General features: G+C 39.0%; 2 protein-coding genes across 5 annotated transcripts in view; both read left to right on the forward strand.

Annotated features, from left to right (window-relative positions):
- Positions 1-18: 18 nt before the first annotated feature.
- LOC119694167 (reticulon-4-interacting protein 1 homolog, mitochondrial) lies at positions 19-9,393 on the forward strand. The gene is made up of 7 exons (XM_048631775.1): positions 19-319; positions 477-688; positions 961-1,158; positions 3,188-3,300; positions 3,674-3,845; positions 4,761-4,880; positions 8,233-9,393. The coding sequence occupies exons 1-7, from the start codon at positions 124-126 to the stop codon at positions 8,365-8,367; spliced, it is 1,146 nt and encodes a 381-aa protein (XP_048487732.1). The 5' UTR covers positions 19-123; the 3' UTR covers positions 8,368-9,393.
- A 4,343-nt stretch (positions 9,394-13,736) lies between these two features.
- The window catches only part of LOC105393722 (fatty acid synthase), a 29,544-nt gene continuing 26,422 nt past the window's right edge, over positions 13,737-16,858 (forward strand). For 2 of the 4 annotated variants that reach the window (XM_048631575.1, XM_048631574.1), the window contains exon 1: positions 13,737-14,035. The gene's annotated coding sequence lies outside the window, so the exon portion shown is untranslated. The remainder of the gene's footprint in view (positions 14,036-16,858) is intronic. The other 2 variants (XM_048631573.1, XM_048631571.1) reach the window with 2 other exon arrangements.

Here is a 16,858-nt window from a genome sequence, read left to right on the forward strand (position 1 = left end):
TTCATTCAATCATTCAATATATTCATTATTTCATTCATTTCTACAGCTGATATTTGTTTGTATTCGCAATTTTTTTAATATTCTTATTTTCCACATTATTGTAACGAATCCAGCATATAAACAATGGCAATGTCGGCTCATCGAGTGAAGCAGGCTGCTGTAACCGCTGGCCGCATGCTGGCATGGCGGGTACACGCTTACGGAGGCGTAGATGAGTTGCGACTGGAGCCGGCACGGAAACCTGCCTTGAGGGCTCCTTCTGATGTACTAGTCCAGGTGCACTCCTCCTCGCTGAACCCTCTGGACACCGCTATGATCGGTATGTACCTCCTTACAATGTTCAAGAAAGAAACATCTCCATTCTGATGGTGAAAAATTATGTCATTGAACTTAACCTAACATTGGTAAATAAACCTCATCAGCCTGATGCTTTGGCATTCAAAGAAAGTGTGTCAATTTAATTCATGTAATTCCAGAGGGCTACGGACGCACAGCACTCGGAGCCTGGCGTAAACTGGAGGGGCTACCCGAAGACGCTCTGCCTCTGACTGTAGGCCGAGACTTTACGGGTGAAGTGGTGCGGGCCGGTCCAGACGCCAAGTACCGCCCCGGAGACCAGGTGTGGGGGGTAGTGCCGCCGCACCGGACCGGCGCTCATGCTGAGTTTGTTGTTGTTGATCATGGCTTGGTAAGTTATGGATATAATTTAAAATATAATATGTCTGCTTGCTCTTTCCAGTAAGCTTAGCTTTAAATAATTATACGGATTATACCTGAGAAAGATTTCCCATGAGAATTCAGGAATTCATATATTACAATTTAATGTAAGAATATTCTAAATCACAGATTATCTGCAAAGACTTCGCAAACTTTTTCTTGTTTAGATTTTATTCTCAACTCCAGCATAAATTCTTTCCATCATCACCCACACAACCAACCTAACCACTCCCTCCATTCCAGCTAGGCCCGCTCCCATCAACAATGTCCGACATCACCTCGGGCGGCGGTGGCGCCCTCTACTGCGGGCTGACGGCTCTCAGCGCGCTGCGCACGGGCGGGGTGGAGGGTGCGGGGGGCGCGGGGGCGCGGGTGCTGCTGTTGGGGCTTGGGGGGGTGGGGCAGGCCGCGCTGCAGTTGTTGAGGCATGCTGGGGCGCAGGTGAGGGAATAATTTACTATACTTTCTCAAGTTCCATATGATAGCTATGTATAGTTGTATACTACTGTTCTTAGATTGTAAACCATAACAAACATTAAAAGGATAACTAAAGGATACTTTGATAGAGCAAATAGGACCGTGCAATACTACGTAATTATTAAGTACTGGTTGCATATTTATTTATTTATATTTATACGCTTTATGATTAATCTTATTTTTGCTTACAACTATGTTTATTTATTTTATCTTTCTGTTAATTATACCTACTAGCGGCTTAAAGTCAGTCGGGAGGCGATACAGTTATGATAATACCTAATGCATATATTCTAAATACAATCATGCAAAAAAAAAAAAAATAATATGAAAATTCAAACAATAAATAATCCACAACATGCTTCGTCAATATAAAAATAAAAACATAGATTTTTCTGTAATATACATCGTCAAATCACTAGAATAAAAACATCAGCAACGCGTGCTTCGTCAAAAATATTACATTAAAAATAATAATAAATTCATAATAATAATATATCTAGTAAAATAGGCCACCCCTGGTCGTACCTGGCTCAAATGTACCCATTATACTAGCTGCATTTCCGCGCTGTATAGCCACGGATATCCTTTGAGACAGGTACGACCCGGAGCGACGGTCAAAACCCCTATCTCGCAGTCGTCGGGATATTGCACGAATTAACAACCTGGCCTCAGTTCCCCAAACACCCGTCACCTCAAACGCGACAGGCATAAAAATATACGAAGCCTTTAGGACATCATATTTAAGGTGTTTCTGTCGCGCGGCATTTTCTGCGGCAGATCCGGCACTACAAATAGTGTGAGGTAAGTGGGAGGCAGCAAAGGTGCTTACACAGGTAGCGTCCCACAGCATGCATCTTCCCCGCTCCCAGGGAACAAGGGTCAAGCCATCTGGACGTTTGCCATCTGTCCGGCTCAAACCTGGGGGCTCCAGTACACATGGGATGTTTGCAGATACCAATGCCCTTCGGATGATGTCATTTAAGGCGTGATGCCTTGGATACCTGCCAGTACACCTCAAACAATTCAGCCCATGGTATCCCTTAACATCAACTAATGTACCGCAGATGCACCTATGCTGCTCGCAGATATTGCAACCAAGTCTAAGGGCTGCTGCTATTCTTAATGAGTCATCATCCATTAAAGTGCCTAACTGAGGTGATGGGAGAGCATGTAACCATGCCCCAGACTCTGGTATCTTTGATGCCTTAATCCTCGCTAAGTCTGCGCCCGAGCTTCTCCTTTCGAGATCTTCAAAAACGATCTGAGCCCGGACGTCATCCCAGCCTCTTTGAGATTTTGGCTGATCAGGTGGATCACAACCAGGACACAAAGCCGACCACGCAGCTAAAGCCTCATCTACAAAAGGCAATTGAAACTCATCACCATTAACATTGAGAATGTGAGTGACCAGTTCCACTACCCCGTGAGATGAGGCCAAAAATGCTGCAAGTCCAGTGTCCTTCACCCGTCGTATTCCCAAACCACCATGACGAATGGGTAGTCCCGCCTGGCTCCACTGATCGTCACTCAAGCTGATGTTTAATATTCCCTCAAGGGTGCTTTTCAAACAACTGTCAAGCTCAGACACTTCGTTACTGAAATGCCAAACAGGGGCTGTCCTTACTGTGTAAGTAAGTTTTGGCATCGATAAGCAATGTCTAAAAAGAGTCAGTGCAATATGAGCAGGGAGATTATTCAGGTGCGTTTGAGCCAACAAAAGGGACCGGATTTTCTCCTCCATGATTCTTGGAATGGCCTCAGGAAATATGGGTGCACCCAAGAGAGTAAAAGTTTCTCTGTTTAATTCTTTTATTCCTGGAATCAAGTTACTGTTACTGGTTGCATTATATATAATCTCATTATACTATATCTTATAGCCCCTTCAATAAGTGAAAAACATTTTTATTTACCTTTTGTCAAATAAATCAGCAGAAGGCTTCAATAGTTTAGGAAGTTTTATAAATAAGTGGCAATAAGAGGATATTTTCTTTAGGTGACAGTGGGTTGTTCGGCCGAGTGCCGCGAGGTGGCGCGCGCGCTGGGCGCCAGTGCAGTGCTGGACAGAAACGCTGAAGACTACAGCCGTCTGCTTGAGGATCATGGACCGTGAGTGAATGAAACCTTCAAAGTTTAAAAACCTGTTACAGAAGTGAATAAGCATTTTGTGGTTGGATAAGTAATGCTGAAGACAGAGAGTTGTTCCTTGGGAGAGACTTGTCCATCAATGGATTGTTGGTTGTTGATGATGCCTTAATGACCGACAGGCACAGGTGGCAAATTAAATAATGTTTTTAAGACTATTTCCCGCTACGCCAAAGGTGTAGTTTTGAGTTCGTTATTATCATTTGAAACCATGTTACTTATAAAACCGTCTAAGTACTTGGCACAACGGTTCTACGCTTCATATCTTTAAATATCGAAATTGATACATCTTTTCCAATCTCTCTCCTTCTAATAAAACCTTCCATCCCTCTACCAGTTACGACGTAACCTTCGACTGCGCGGGCCTCGGCGGCGCTATTCTACCATCACTAGTGTCCCTCAGTCGCCGCGTGGTGTCGCTGACGTCGCCGGTTCTGCGCGAGACGGACGCGCGCGGGCTGTGCCTCGGCGCCGCCGCCGCCGCAGCCAAGCTCGTGGAGGATAATGTGGTACGTAGCAGTTGTGGTAATAGCCGCTAGATGGCGCTGTAATAAGAAACAACGCTAAATGACAGTATTATAGGTAACCTATTAGTACCTATGTCTCTTTTACTCTTAGACAGGCAAAATATTCTTTATGCGGATTTTTAGGACCTAGTATCTAGAATGTAGGAATTAATCTAAACAAACGCCATCTACCGTTGTATCTATAGTAACATAGTTTTGGTGGTGTCTGACCCCCGTCGCTAGTGTCCCTCAGCCGGCGCGTGGTGTCGCTGAGCTCGCCGGTTCTGCGCGAGACGGACGCGCGCGGGCTGTGCCTCGGCGCCGCCGCCGCCGCCGCCAAGCTCGTGGAGGACAATGTGGTACGTTGCAGTTGGGGCGGCGACCGCTGGTTGTCACTATAGGTACCTTGTCAAACTCACAAACTGTCTATTAAAACATTGTCAGTTTGTTATGTAGCTAGTTTGACAAGCTACTTAGGTTAGGTCAGCTGCATACAGTTGATAGTACCTACGAACTAAAGGTACTTATAGATTTAACAACGACGTTGAAAGTGTTGAAACATTGGTCCTTATTCGTTAGATAGAGATGTTAACATACATTTTACCTCACCACGCGCCACCTTTTGGCCACAAGATGGCTATGATGAAAAAACCAAGCTTGTGGAAGATAATGTGGCAGGTAGCAGTTGCGGAAATAGCCGCTAGATGGCGCTAGAAGTAGTCTAGTCCACGATAAGGAGTTTGTGAAGTAAGATGTAGCGGCGGTATAATGTGTAATAACATAAGAACCAAGTATGTACTAAAAACCTTGAATCTAGAATGAAATACATAATTTAAAGAACGGCGTCTTATAATATATTTTACTCTAAAAACTTGTATTATTTAACCATCTTTATTAACACAATAACATTGTCCCCAGACGGTGCTAGGGCGGACAGGGCTGGCGGGGGCGCCGCGCGCGCCGCCCGTGCGATGGGCGTTCTTCACGCCCTCCGCCGACGGCATACTGCTGCTCGGGAAACTCGCTGAGAAGAAAAAGGTATGTGCAATGTGTGCTGGTATAAGTATGTATAGGGATGTGGCGAAGGGGTTTTGTAATAATAATTATACAAATTCAGAAGAAAAAAGTTGATTATACATAAGTTAATATAAGTCATGTGATCGTTGACTAATTCGATGATCTTAATTATTGTTTTTTATGTAACCAGATAACTTTTTTAACTGAGCAATTTTTTGGAATCTCAGAATAAAAAAGTGCTAGCTTTTGCTTGCCAATATTGGTTTTAAAATTCGAGCACCTTCTTCTATGTAATGTGCACTTTATACTTTCGCCCCGAGAGCTAGACATTCGTCTATGTAAAGATAATGACTGTCTTTGTCGATGTCGCAGCAAATATATTTGTATCACATGTTACTTGATGTTACCTACGTAGGTATGGTCTAAGTCTAACCAATAATTGATGAACTTTGCATTTCTAATGTTATGCTTTTCTTATCAACGAAAGGTCATTTTATTACTTCCTGACATGTCACATGTCTAATATCTATGCGATTAGAAAGGGCAGTATATCTCTCTGCTACATTTTATAGAGATTATGTGAAATCTTCGTGACCTCTAAAAGTTGATCGGGATTAATCTTGTTCATATTCTTGTTGTGTCGGTGACAAACAAAGGAGAATCTAGGGTTTGTCACTGTGGTGAAAGGATATGTCAGTCGGAACAACGTCATTGGCTGATTGCATAGTGTGTCCGTAAACAGAGTGTTCCAAAAGCAGTAGACTATGCCGAATGGGGGTGACTCGGAGGGTAACTCTGGACAACAATTGTCCTGTATAAATTCGATACGTCATTTCAAACAGCATCAGGATTAAATAATTATTTTTATAATTATGTAGTTTTAGAGGCTCGAGAACTATTTATTAAATAAGTATGTAGGTATAAAGTAGGTACTTACATAAGTACTGCAGATTTTTTTTGCCTCCCTTGTAAATATTTTTATTTTAAAAAGTTAGATATATCGATATGAAGTGTCTAAGTACATGGTATATTTAACCTTTGGCATCAAGCAATAAAATAATTTTCCTCATGAAATAACGTTTACCTAACTAGGAGACATGTTTATTTGACATCTTCATACAGTATACCTACCTACAGATGTTTCATATAACAGAAATGTGATAACGGATTTGTTATTAGTTTATTACTTTTTCAAGTTGGTTAATTAAAGTGTGAAGGCAATAAAACGATAAATAAATAATTTATTTTTAAGTATTCGTAATCATATGCGTGGTTATTGTGTGATGTGTAGTAAATATTTTATAAAATTTATATAAACGCTACCTACTGAGTATGGTAGGTAAATTCGCTAATATCTGCTTAAGCTTTCATACTGAAATCATGAATAGTAAGATACTTATGTCATTTCTGTCGTGTGTACGTGGAGATTTGACTAGTAAAGATTCCCATGACAAAAAAAAGCGTGATACTCGCATGGTGCATCCCAAAACAGCATAAACAACGTAAACATTCGATTTTTTTAATAAAATAAGAGAATCACATTTTATAAACAAAGTAGCCGAATAATTAAAGTAAACAATGGATGATTTTCTACAACGGACAAACGTGTAACTGAAAAGTTTCCTATCACAATACCCATAACGGCCATAGGTCACGTTCGCCGTCCACTAAACACGGCAGCCAATCAGAGTGCAACGTGCAGCGGCCGTGGCGCGGCGGGCGAATGACGCGTGATGCAGGGGTTATCACGGCCTATCACGGGTCGGTGTCAACAGTTCATCCGCCAATGAGTGAGAATCACTGATTGATATCTTTTTGCTGATGGAGCTTTGGTTAGGTGATATTCTTTTCCATTGGCAATTAGGATTTGTGGATGATATCCTACTAATATTATAAAGGCGAAAGTTTCTGAGTATGTGTGTGAGTGTGTATGTATGTTACTTTTTGATTTTATTGAAATTTGGTATGGAGTTAGCTGACATCCTGGATTAAAATATAGGCTACTTTTAAAGGCGAAGCGAAGCTCGCGGGATCATTTGATAAATAACCCGAACTGTCCACCTCAATGAGTACATACTACATATAGAATAACAATTTTCTGTGTAAATGAAACTTTTCAGCTTATCAGAAATATCAAATAATAATTCTGTAATTTACATTACAAAATGTTCACATAATTTGTTTTGTTTGCGTGAAGCTATTAGAATCTTCCAATGTCAAACTATGATAAACAACATAACTTTTAATGTTTATGAATTTTATGAATGCAAAGGTGTTGACTGGCTACCGAGGTAGCTATCGTCATCAGCCCGTAATCGGACACAGGACTTAGGTATAAATAGAATTGATTTACTATGACATTAAATTTTAATCGGTTTCTAAGAGTCGTTCGTCAAGTCGCGCGCCTTAGAGTCGCGCGCCACGCGAGTTGGCATCTTCTGTTTTTTATATCGTCAACTCGCGAGCCCATGTAAAGTACGGTCAGATGCAAACGATTTGAAACTAAAAAATATAATTAAATATTGTCTCCCTGGCTGATTAGCATAAGAAGGTACCGACTAGACAGTCGCCATTAAAGAAGATGCTTTGATTTCGGGATAAAGATACAATAAAACCTACATTAAATATCGAATTAGCACTAAAATTTAAAACAAATTTCGTTTATTTCATTGGTCAAAGAGACAGACCTAACTGTAACAATTACTTCCAGGAAGTTCATCGCAAGCAGGTCCATTAAGTAATAAAACTGCAAATGAAATCATAACATCCCAGCGAGGAAAGTCGGTACTGCTTCGTGCAGGTTATAAATATAACAAAGACCGAACAAATAAAAATGGTTCCTGTGTTTGGAGGTGTTCGAAGAGAACAGTTTGCCAAGCGAGATTAATTACTGATTTTATTTTAAAGTAAAGTCCTATAAAATACCCTATACATTTTAAGTAGTTACCTTAAGCATAATAAATTATTACTTTTGTGGCTGACTCTACATATTTTCACAGTCGAGCGAGTTGACGACAAAAAAAGTAGGTAAATACGGTAGGGGCAACTCGCGCGTGGCGCGCGACTTGACGAATGACTCGTTTCTAAGTGTTTGTACACCTGATAAATGCAAAAACTATCAACATCAGAATTAAATCTTAAAAGTTTAACACGTGATACACATGTGATGCTGCACAGATTCCTTGTCCCCTTCAAAACTAGTCCCGGCGGCAGATTCATAACAAAATAAAAACAAATTCTATACGTCACATTTGACATTCATACCCAATGCAAGAATTAATTAAATTTCCATTCAAATTTTATCCATCACATTTTACATTCATACCCAATGCAGGATTAACTCCAACTACATACATAAATCCTTTGTCACCAGTACGTAGTGATCGTGGAAGACACGTACCCGTGGTGGGCGGCGGCGGAGGCCTACCAGAGACTGACGCAGGGGCATCTGCGAGGGAAACTCATACTCGACTTCACTGCCGACGCGCCTGCAGAAGAGGTCAAGTAGAGGTCAGGACACATGGATTATTATGTGAGATAGTGGTCAAATCTGAATTTAAAAGATGCCGTTATAAAGTTAGTAGATAAAAAATAATGTGAGAATGGCGGACGCACTCATGCTGACGTATCCTTGGTCTGTTACTCCTTTGTATTCCCACCTAAAGGCGGCCATTTTCATATTGTTTCTTTATCTAGGCGCCTAATAACATTTTACATCAAGAGAGTCTTAAGTGTAGTATTCAAAATTGCATACCAATGCAATGTTATTTTTAGTTACACTACAATTTTAAGTATTGATAGATAGGTGAATAGCTGAGGTTGCTATGAACACCGAAATGCACTCATTTTGGAGGAAAAGCTGTAATGTACTTACTTACCTATAGGAAAATTACTATGTGGACACCAGCCCAAACCTTAATTTAATAATCAAATTACATAACCGGATATTCATAACAAAAGAGCCGTAAATGACACTGATAAAATGCATGATCATACGAAGGTAATGTTTGACTTCATTAACTAGGTACCTACCATGCAACTGTGCAAGTCTGACGTCATTGTGAATTATTTGTTTATTTATATTGACACCACAACTTTGAACGTAATTTATTGTGTCATTTTGGTTAGATGCTGCGTGTTTCCCTAATGTACTAGTTTGGAATTAAGATTTATTGGTAGGTATAACCTACCTATATTAAGTTTGTTTCTAAGTTATAATAGTTTCACCATCACGCAAAAAGCTCATCTATAAAAAGCTATGTAGCCCGTTGTTTTAAAATCTAGTCCTAAAATATTATGATTCTTTGCTGATTATTATAGTATGTAAAACGCTCCTAATATGTTTAAATTATGTTCATGTTTATTATTATTTATACCTAATTCTAGTATATTAATTAACATATTCTAGACCTAGAGTAGATTATACACGTGCAGCCGTGCTAAGAAATTTATGTAGAGATGTAGCATTTGTATTAGCAGTTTAGACAAACTAGTTTTATTTAAGTATGCATAAAAAGACTGAATGATATTTAATTGAATTATAAAGGTTTGTTAAGTTATAGAATTGTATTATTTTGCGACTTCCTTAGGTAACTATATTTTTATCAGGTCGAAACCTTTCTCTTCGTTAATTATGTATAGGTATATTCGTTTTGTTGGTATCAAGATTTTACTACTGTTCGTAGGTAATTCAGATAACATCTGAAAATCATAGAAGAGCAAAGGTACTAACTTTATTTTCCTTTCTCACACTTACCTACTTGGGACGACGATGTTTTCTACCTTCAATGAAAGTCATTACTTTATCGTCACTAAAATCTACAGGGTGTGATTATATGAACGTAAGTAACTAAATAGTATAGCTCTATAGTAACATGTATCTATTGGCTACATGGCTTTAAACGAGCACAGAGATAGAACGTGCACCAAATGTTACTTCTACGTTTTTAGAGTGGCAACGACGTAGAATTAATCATTGATATTGACGGTAAAATAATTAGTAAATATTAACAAACTCAGTACGTCTTATATACGTATCTATATTCCATTCTTAAAAAAATATTTTGCCCGATTTGAGACACTCTGTACATTTATTATTAGTTTTAATTTAAAGTTATCGTCATTGTAAAGACATTAACATCTTCATGACGTACGCAATGATGTCATCAAGCTATCTTGATCACTATCGCGAGTGCTTTTATTGTCATTAGACTAAAATCGCTATCGTTTCCGTAATAACCACCTTTTAGTGGCTGCTTTTCCAAACAAACATAGTTTGATTACTAGTGGTCAAGACTTTTACGTCAATGATATAAAAAATATGCACTGATTTATATTTTATTACCTTATTATAAAGCCGCCGTAAAATTTCCGCAGTCTGAACAAAACAGGTCTTTCTTATGCAAAAATGCACCTATAGTTCAAGAATATGAAGCGGTTTCAACTTGGAAGGAATTGCTTTCAGTGGTAATTCATAATGCCACGTAGGTAAGTAATTTGTACACGTATGTGCATATTTTTCGTGTATTTCTAGGTGCTACCTACATAATTTATCTAAAGCTCTACCTCTCCTGTATCCTGCCTACAATATGTTACGCTTAAAAGTTTAAAATTATTTTATCTATGACCTATTTATGATGGCTAGTTTCCGCTACCACTAAAATTTGTACAGGGGAGCTTCACAATAATATGAAACAGGTAAAATACTCGATGAACTGACGGACTCCCTCCAGACTAGACTTACATTCTTTACAAAGGAATCTTATGACCTATACGGAGCATTTCTGACTCTATTGCATAACCTGAAGACTGGAATTCTGAAACCCGAATGCTCAAGGTCAACTTTGTTGTGTTCGAACAGGTTACAGAGTCGTATTCAAGCATGGAACGGTGCAAATGCGATTAAGCGACCATAAATTTAGTCCACCTTTGTACACTTATATCTCATATTTGTGCAATAAAGTATTAAGTAAATAATAATAATAAATAGATGTTAAGAGTTGTCAACTCTAAACGCTGAAAGAAATATTTTCAGCGGATTCCGATTTTTTTATCAGTTATTAAATTTATTTGTTACGTTTTACTTACTACGGAATACAATCGTTTTCATTGCCAGAATAAGGCAATTCGCGTGCCTGCGTCAATAAATGATCTCTAAAGGAAGAAGCGGTTGCTCTGCTGTTCAGAACTAATTAGTGTTGTAAGATGAGATGACTCATCTGTGGACAAATGCACTTATAACAGTTGACTTAGCTACGTACCTGTGTGTTGTAATAGTGTTGTTATGGTAAATTAATATTCAATGGTGTTAGAAGATGCTAGAGCATAGTTAGAGCTTAGTTCTTATTAACTGGCTTCAAAAAAGGATCTCAGTTGTATGTTTGTGCGCAATTATTTTTTTGCTCTTGAGTGCTTCTGACCAAAAAAGGCAGGTGTTATATCCTCCTCGGCGGTGAAGGAAAACATCGTGAAGAAATCTGCATAATATATCATGTGAACCCACCAACCCTCAGTGGACCAGCGTGGTGGGAAATGTTTCAAAGGTCGGTTGATAGAATTATTACAACCGCCACTATAACTGACGTATCGTCGCGCGCACGCCACCCAACCGTGAGTGTCACGTCACATGTTACAAGCTCGTACATAATACAATATGGTCATATAGTATAGTGCCGCGTGGTCGTTGTCCATTGTGCCGGCTTATCGACTATCAGCTGTGGAGTGGACGGAATTGGGCCGTATTGTGTGCAATTACTAAGTGGTGTCACTTTTGCGTATGAGTATACCTACGTATTCCTTATTTTAAGAGGAGAGTATAGCACTTGCTCGTCCATACAAAAAGAGAAAACGTTTTACCTACTACCTCTAAATGTTATCCAATCTCCATGATTTTTTTGTATGTGATTGACACAAGGAATAACTAGGTTTATAGCTTTTACTTTTTTCGATTTTTTTTTATAGATTTGATATTTACGAGTAGTCAGTTTAAAACGTTTTCTCCCGAAACCCGAATTTCATTAAGAAAAGTACCTATTGTCAGTCGCATGCTGCAGTGCATCTCTATCGCACCCGTGCCCGGGGCATGAGAGCGCAAGTGATAACAAATCTTTTCCTAAATACCTATTTCGCTAGAATCGCGAAAGTATACTATACTCTCCTCTTAAACGTTGTGGATATAGGGACAATGTATACAGGGCGTTGTAAAGAGATAGGTATTAATATTATGTTACAATGTGTGTATAAATATATAAATAAATGATGAAAATACAAGGGCGACACAAATTAACAATCTTGAAAACTTTCAAAATTGTTGCACTTTTTGCTATAGTTTCTGTGACGTATATGACTTTATTAAGTAGGTACTAATAGCTGTAGCTATCTTAAATGAATATATTATAAATTACTTAACTATAGGAAAAAAACTAAAATTAATTCCATCATATAGCCTATAATTAAAGTAGGCGTAACTGGAGTGTACTTAAAACAAAACAATAGCTTTTACAAGCCATTTATTAATATTTACATGTCTTATATTATATTATAATGCAATTAAAATACCCATCTACTTACCTAGTTGCGTAAGTAGATATTATAGTTCCCTACACGATTGTTCCCAGGATTTTAATACATGAATTGGGAAAATTAGAGGAGGTATATTTGAAATAAACATTTCCATAAAACAAACTTTATAAATGGTAACTACCTACTTAAATACACCTTTTAACCACTTCCATGACCTGACGACTAATACCTAATTATTCTGTGCCGTGGGGTGAATCAGGAATCAGGCATGACAGAGGAAGGGTAAAATGATGTCACATGACGCACAAAACCCACCCCAATAATGCAGAGAAGTCTAGAAAGAAGAACACCATATAGGTATAATACAACATATATATGTATGTAGTTTCCTATTTTATTCGACAACGACAAGATAGCTCTATAAATTGCTAGTCGACCTAGTAGAAGGTATACAATACATACTATATTATAAGGTAAGTACCTACATGTAGTTCGTCAATTAACAATGAATCAGCTGTGTATGTAGGTAGACTGAAGGGTGAATGATCGTTTAAGTCGTTTACCCCATACTTTTATATGTAACGTAAGGGGTAGGTTGGCGACCACCATGGTAAATACAATGAACTGGGGTTCATAACTTCACCCTCTTTGCCATGTTCATTCAACGAAAACCTACTTAGGAACTTAATTCTAAACGAGTTTTGTTTTAATAAAGCTTCGCAGATTAAGTCTGGGCGTCAGAGTGTTTGTGGAACATGCTAGTCGAGCTTTTAGAGGGGTCGATCCAAAAGCTTCTGATAAGTGGAGTTGGCCTGAATACGGCGCTACGCACATACCTACCTATTGAGCTAGAGATCTGTGGGGTGAAGAGTAGAGTGGTGACTTATGAAGATGAAGAAGCAGAGTTTGATAGAAGAAATTCTAGAGCCGGAGATTTAAACGTGGGAGTGAGAGCACTGAAACTGAAAAAAATAAATCATAGGCAAACGTTGCTTGGCACCATCCGCCACCAGATGTCATCTCGCTAATATACCTACTGTAAGTATTCACATTGATATTGGACAAATCGTTTTTCCTCATACCTACTTACGTATCACCTGAACTTTACTACGTTAAATGGTTAAGTAAGTACTAGATTAAGTAAGTAATAAGTATATCAATCAAATCAAAAGTTACCGCTAGGACGCGTGATCCACCAGTGTTATTGTTGCGCTGCAGAGCAGAACATAGGTCACGATAAAGTTGTCAAGCTGTGTAGTGTAGAGCGGCGAACGGCTAGAGCGGGCAGCGGGCAGGGCGGGCGGCACGCGGCGGGCGCAGGCTGCGTGGTGCGAGATCAGGCCACGTGCATGCGACCAATCGCGTGCCCGCATTCCCTGCCCCGCGCCCCGCGCACACCGCGCGCTAATACCCCCGTCTCCGCAATCTCCCCCTCAGTCGCCGGTCATCTGTCGCGCTGAACGCACGTCCGTATCCAACCGATCTCGCGGTCGATACGCGCTCCCGACCGCACTGCCGGCTTTACTCACTACGAGATAATTCCAGTGATACTATAGTTTTGCGATAACTCCAGTGGTATTGCTGCCGGCTCTGTAATATCAGCTGACGACACAGCTAAGGATTTCTTCTAAAACATCCCAGTTGAGAATTAAGATGTGAGTATATTATTTCGGCGACCAAAACAATAGCCGGACGTGGCGACCACCACCTCTAATGTCCTGACACGGGTGTATTAACGCGAACATCAAACAAAAACATTATCTCAATTATCGTCCTCGAATGTCGTCTTAGCATATTTGTTTCCGCGGCGACTTTGTTTTATTAATTAATTAACTCTAAAAATTTGCGCGAATGCTTCCGCGAACTTGTATTGTGGGAACTTTCCTCCCCCCCTCCACCTCGGAGTCATTATTCTGATGCAATTTTGATCATTATTAAGGTGGAAGATTACTGAGATCAGAGGAGATTGATCGCTGGTGATATTTTTCCACGGTCGCGAAGCAACGGGCAACAATAACAAAGTGGAGCATTGCCATTAGTCAGTACTAATGATAGTGTTGGGTACAACACCGGCTCCGTACAATCGTGGGCTGGTGGCTAGACGGGCGTGACGTCAGGATCAGCTGTTCGCCCCCGCCCCGCCACCCGCCACGCCCGGGCCCGAAACTCAAAATGATCGTGAATAATGTCAAGTTGTTCACATGTAAATATGGCCAGTTCAAGTAATACCTACGTTACCTAGGTACATCAATCACATTGATAGCTTTTGGAAATAAATTTATTCTTACCTTTCAAAGTCAAAAACCAAAAAGTGTAATTAAATTAATTAAGTACAAATAAAATAGGGTCACAATGAAAAGGAAACGCTTTCGAATCAGTCCATCCGTTTCGAACCGAAGTTAGAAATATGCTTGATTAATTTAACAGTTCCAAAACTGTGCAGCTAACTTTGCTATAATTTCCTCAAATAGGTACTTAAAACTTATTCGTCTTTCAAAGCTTTCCATTGCAATAAATTACTAATTAACTAGTTATTAAATGTTTATAATGTCGAAGATAACGATAAATGCGGCGTTGGATCATAATAGGCTACGACACTCACACATACGCAACCGCTAGAGTAATTGTGTTCTGTGTACGAAACACACACACACATGCACGCGCCTAGAGTAGGGCGGATCGTAGCAAACTATGCTACGCGCCCTTTGCTACGAAATTTCGTAGCATAGTTAAATGTAAATAAAATGATTTGATTTGTTATTTTATTGTAATCTTTTGCTGATATTTATGAGAAATTCATGCAATGTCTTGTTTGGCAAAACATAATATACTTTTAAACAAATACCTTCCCATTCTTACTATTATATATTATTATACCAACAACAACATAAATACAGATGACCCTAGTTTCTCTCCCTGTATAAAACATGAACGAAACTGTAAAATTCCATTCAAAATCCATGCAATGACATTAATTGAAGTTTATGTTACTTAGCTATGTTGGTGCCTTTTATTTCCACCGTAACCGAAACAAGATAATATTATTATGTACTTACCTAATAATTTAACAAAATCGCTAACCTGACTCTGCTATCAAAATCGGTTTAGTTTTTCAAAAGTTGTGGTTTGCCTTTTTACGTTCGTTTATTTTTTACAATGACAAGCAAGACAATTATTAATGAATGGAGTCACAAACACAAACTTTTAATCGTTCTTCCTAAATTGAGTGATTTGAGTGCAATGCCAACGCTCATTTTGTAGACTCACTTTTTTAGCAGATTTTTGTTGACCTTCAAAATTTACTGGTAATGGTAATTACATTGATACCCGTTCTTGTATTTTCGTTATGTAACGTTGGTGGGTTATGTTTTTTATTTATTATCTACATTACATACCTACCTATACTTACCGCTTCACAAAGACTTTTTTAATTATCTAACCTACTGCCTTTAAGATTTGAGTTTTTGTCAAGACTTTGATTTTTTATTCCCATGTTAGGTAGTAAATAAGCATACCTAATTACCAATCTTTATATAAAATAAATGATTAAAATTAAAAATTAATGGTTTTTGGCAATAGGAATGGTATCTCAAAATTCAAAAACAAACGAACCAAACCACGCTCACGAGTAACGTAATAAAAATAAAACAAACGAAAACAAAAAATAAACAATGGTTTCGAGTTTCGAATATAAATCCAGCCAGCCACTTGATGACCATAGACAAAGCCGAACTGTCAGAAAGGAGAGCGGTCAATGTCGAGGTCGCATTGCGGTCTCTCACCCCACCACCGCCGCCGCCGCCGTCGCCTGCGTTCGGAAACACAGGATTTCATTCGCCATTATCTTCACCATGACTGTCAGTGTAAGGCCATTGCCTCGAAGACTGTGGGCTTGATTATTGCAGCTTCGATTTAAGGCGCCATTATTTCTTCGTTGTGCAAGAGCACACTAATTTAGTCAGTTGCTTTGATTTTCGTATTTCATGCAAAAATGCCATGCTTTTTCATGGTCGGTACCTTACCCAAAAGTTTATCTCAACATTTCTACTGAGAGTTTCTCCATTTTCAAATAACTAACTATGTATTTATAATCAACTGCCATTAGTTAAGTTATTTTCATTCCCTTATTAATTTCAATATCCACAACATAATGATGAGAAGTTGAAAACTCACAGTACGCTATACGAAAAGGTAAACATACGTTATACTATACGGATTGTATTTGTTTACCGGCATTGCGTGAATGACTTCACTTTATTTGTACTACATGTTATTCAAGATGACTTGATCAAAAGGTACTTAGACTTGTCTACCAGTCAGACTGCGTTCCTGTCATCTTGGAGATTGTGGATCAGGTATATCCAGCAGTGGCCTATTGATGGCTGATGCTGATGATGAGATGACAATACTTATAAAGAAGGATAGCTTATATCCAAAAGTACACCACTGAGGGCACCTACATAGAGGAAGGAAAGGCT

This window comes from Plutella xylostella, chromosome 29 (genome assembly GCF_932276165.1).
Source record: "Plutella xylostella chromosome 29, ilPluXylo3.1, whole genome shotgun sequence".
Lineage (NCBI taxonomy): Eukaryota > Metazoa > Arthropoda > Insecta > Lepidoptera > Plutellidae > Plutella > Plutella xylostella.

Coding starts and splice junctions, on each gene's coding strand:
- LOC119694167 (XM_048631775.1), top strand. CDS start 124: ATGGCAATGTCGGCTCATCGAGTGAAGCAGGCTGCTGTAACCGCTGGC. Junction 320..476: donor TCTGGACACCGCTATGATCG/GTATGTACCTCC, acceptor ATGTAATTCCAG/AGGGCTACGGACGCACAGCA. Junction 1,159..3,187: donor TGAGGCATGCTGGGGCGCAG/GTGAGGGAATAA, acceptor TATTTTCTTTAG/GTGACAGTGGGTTGTTCGGC.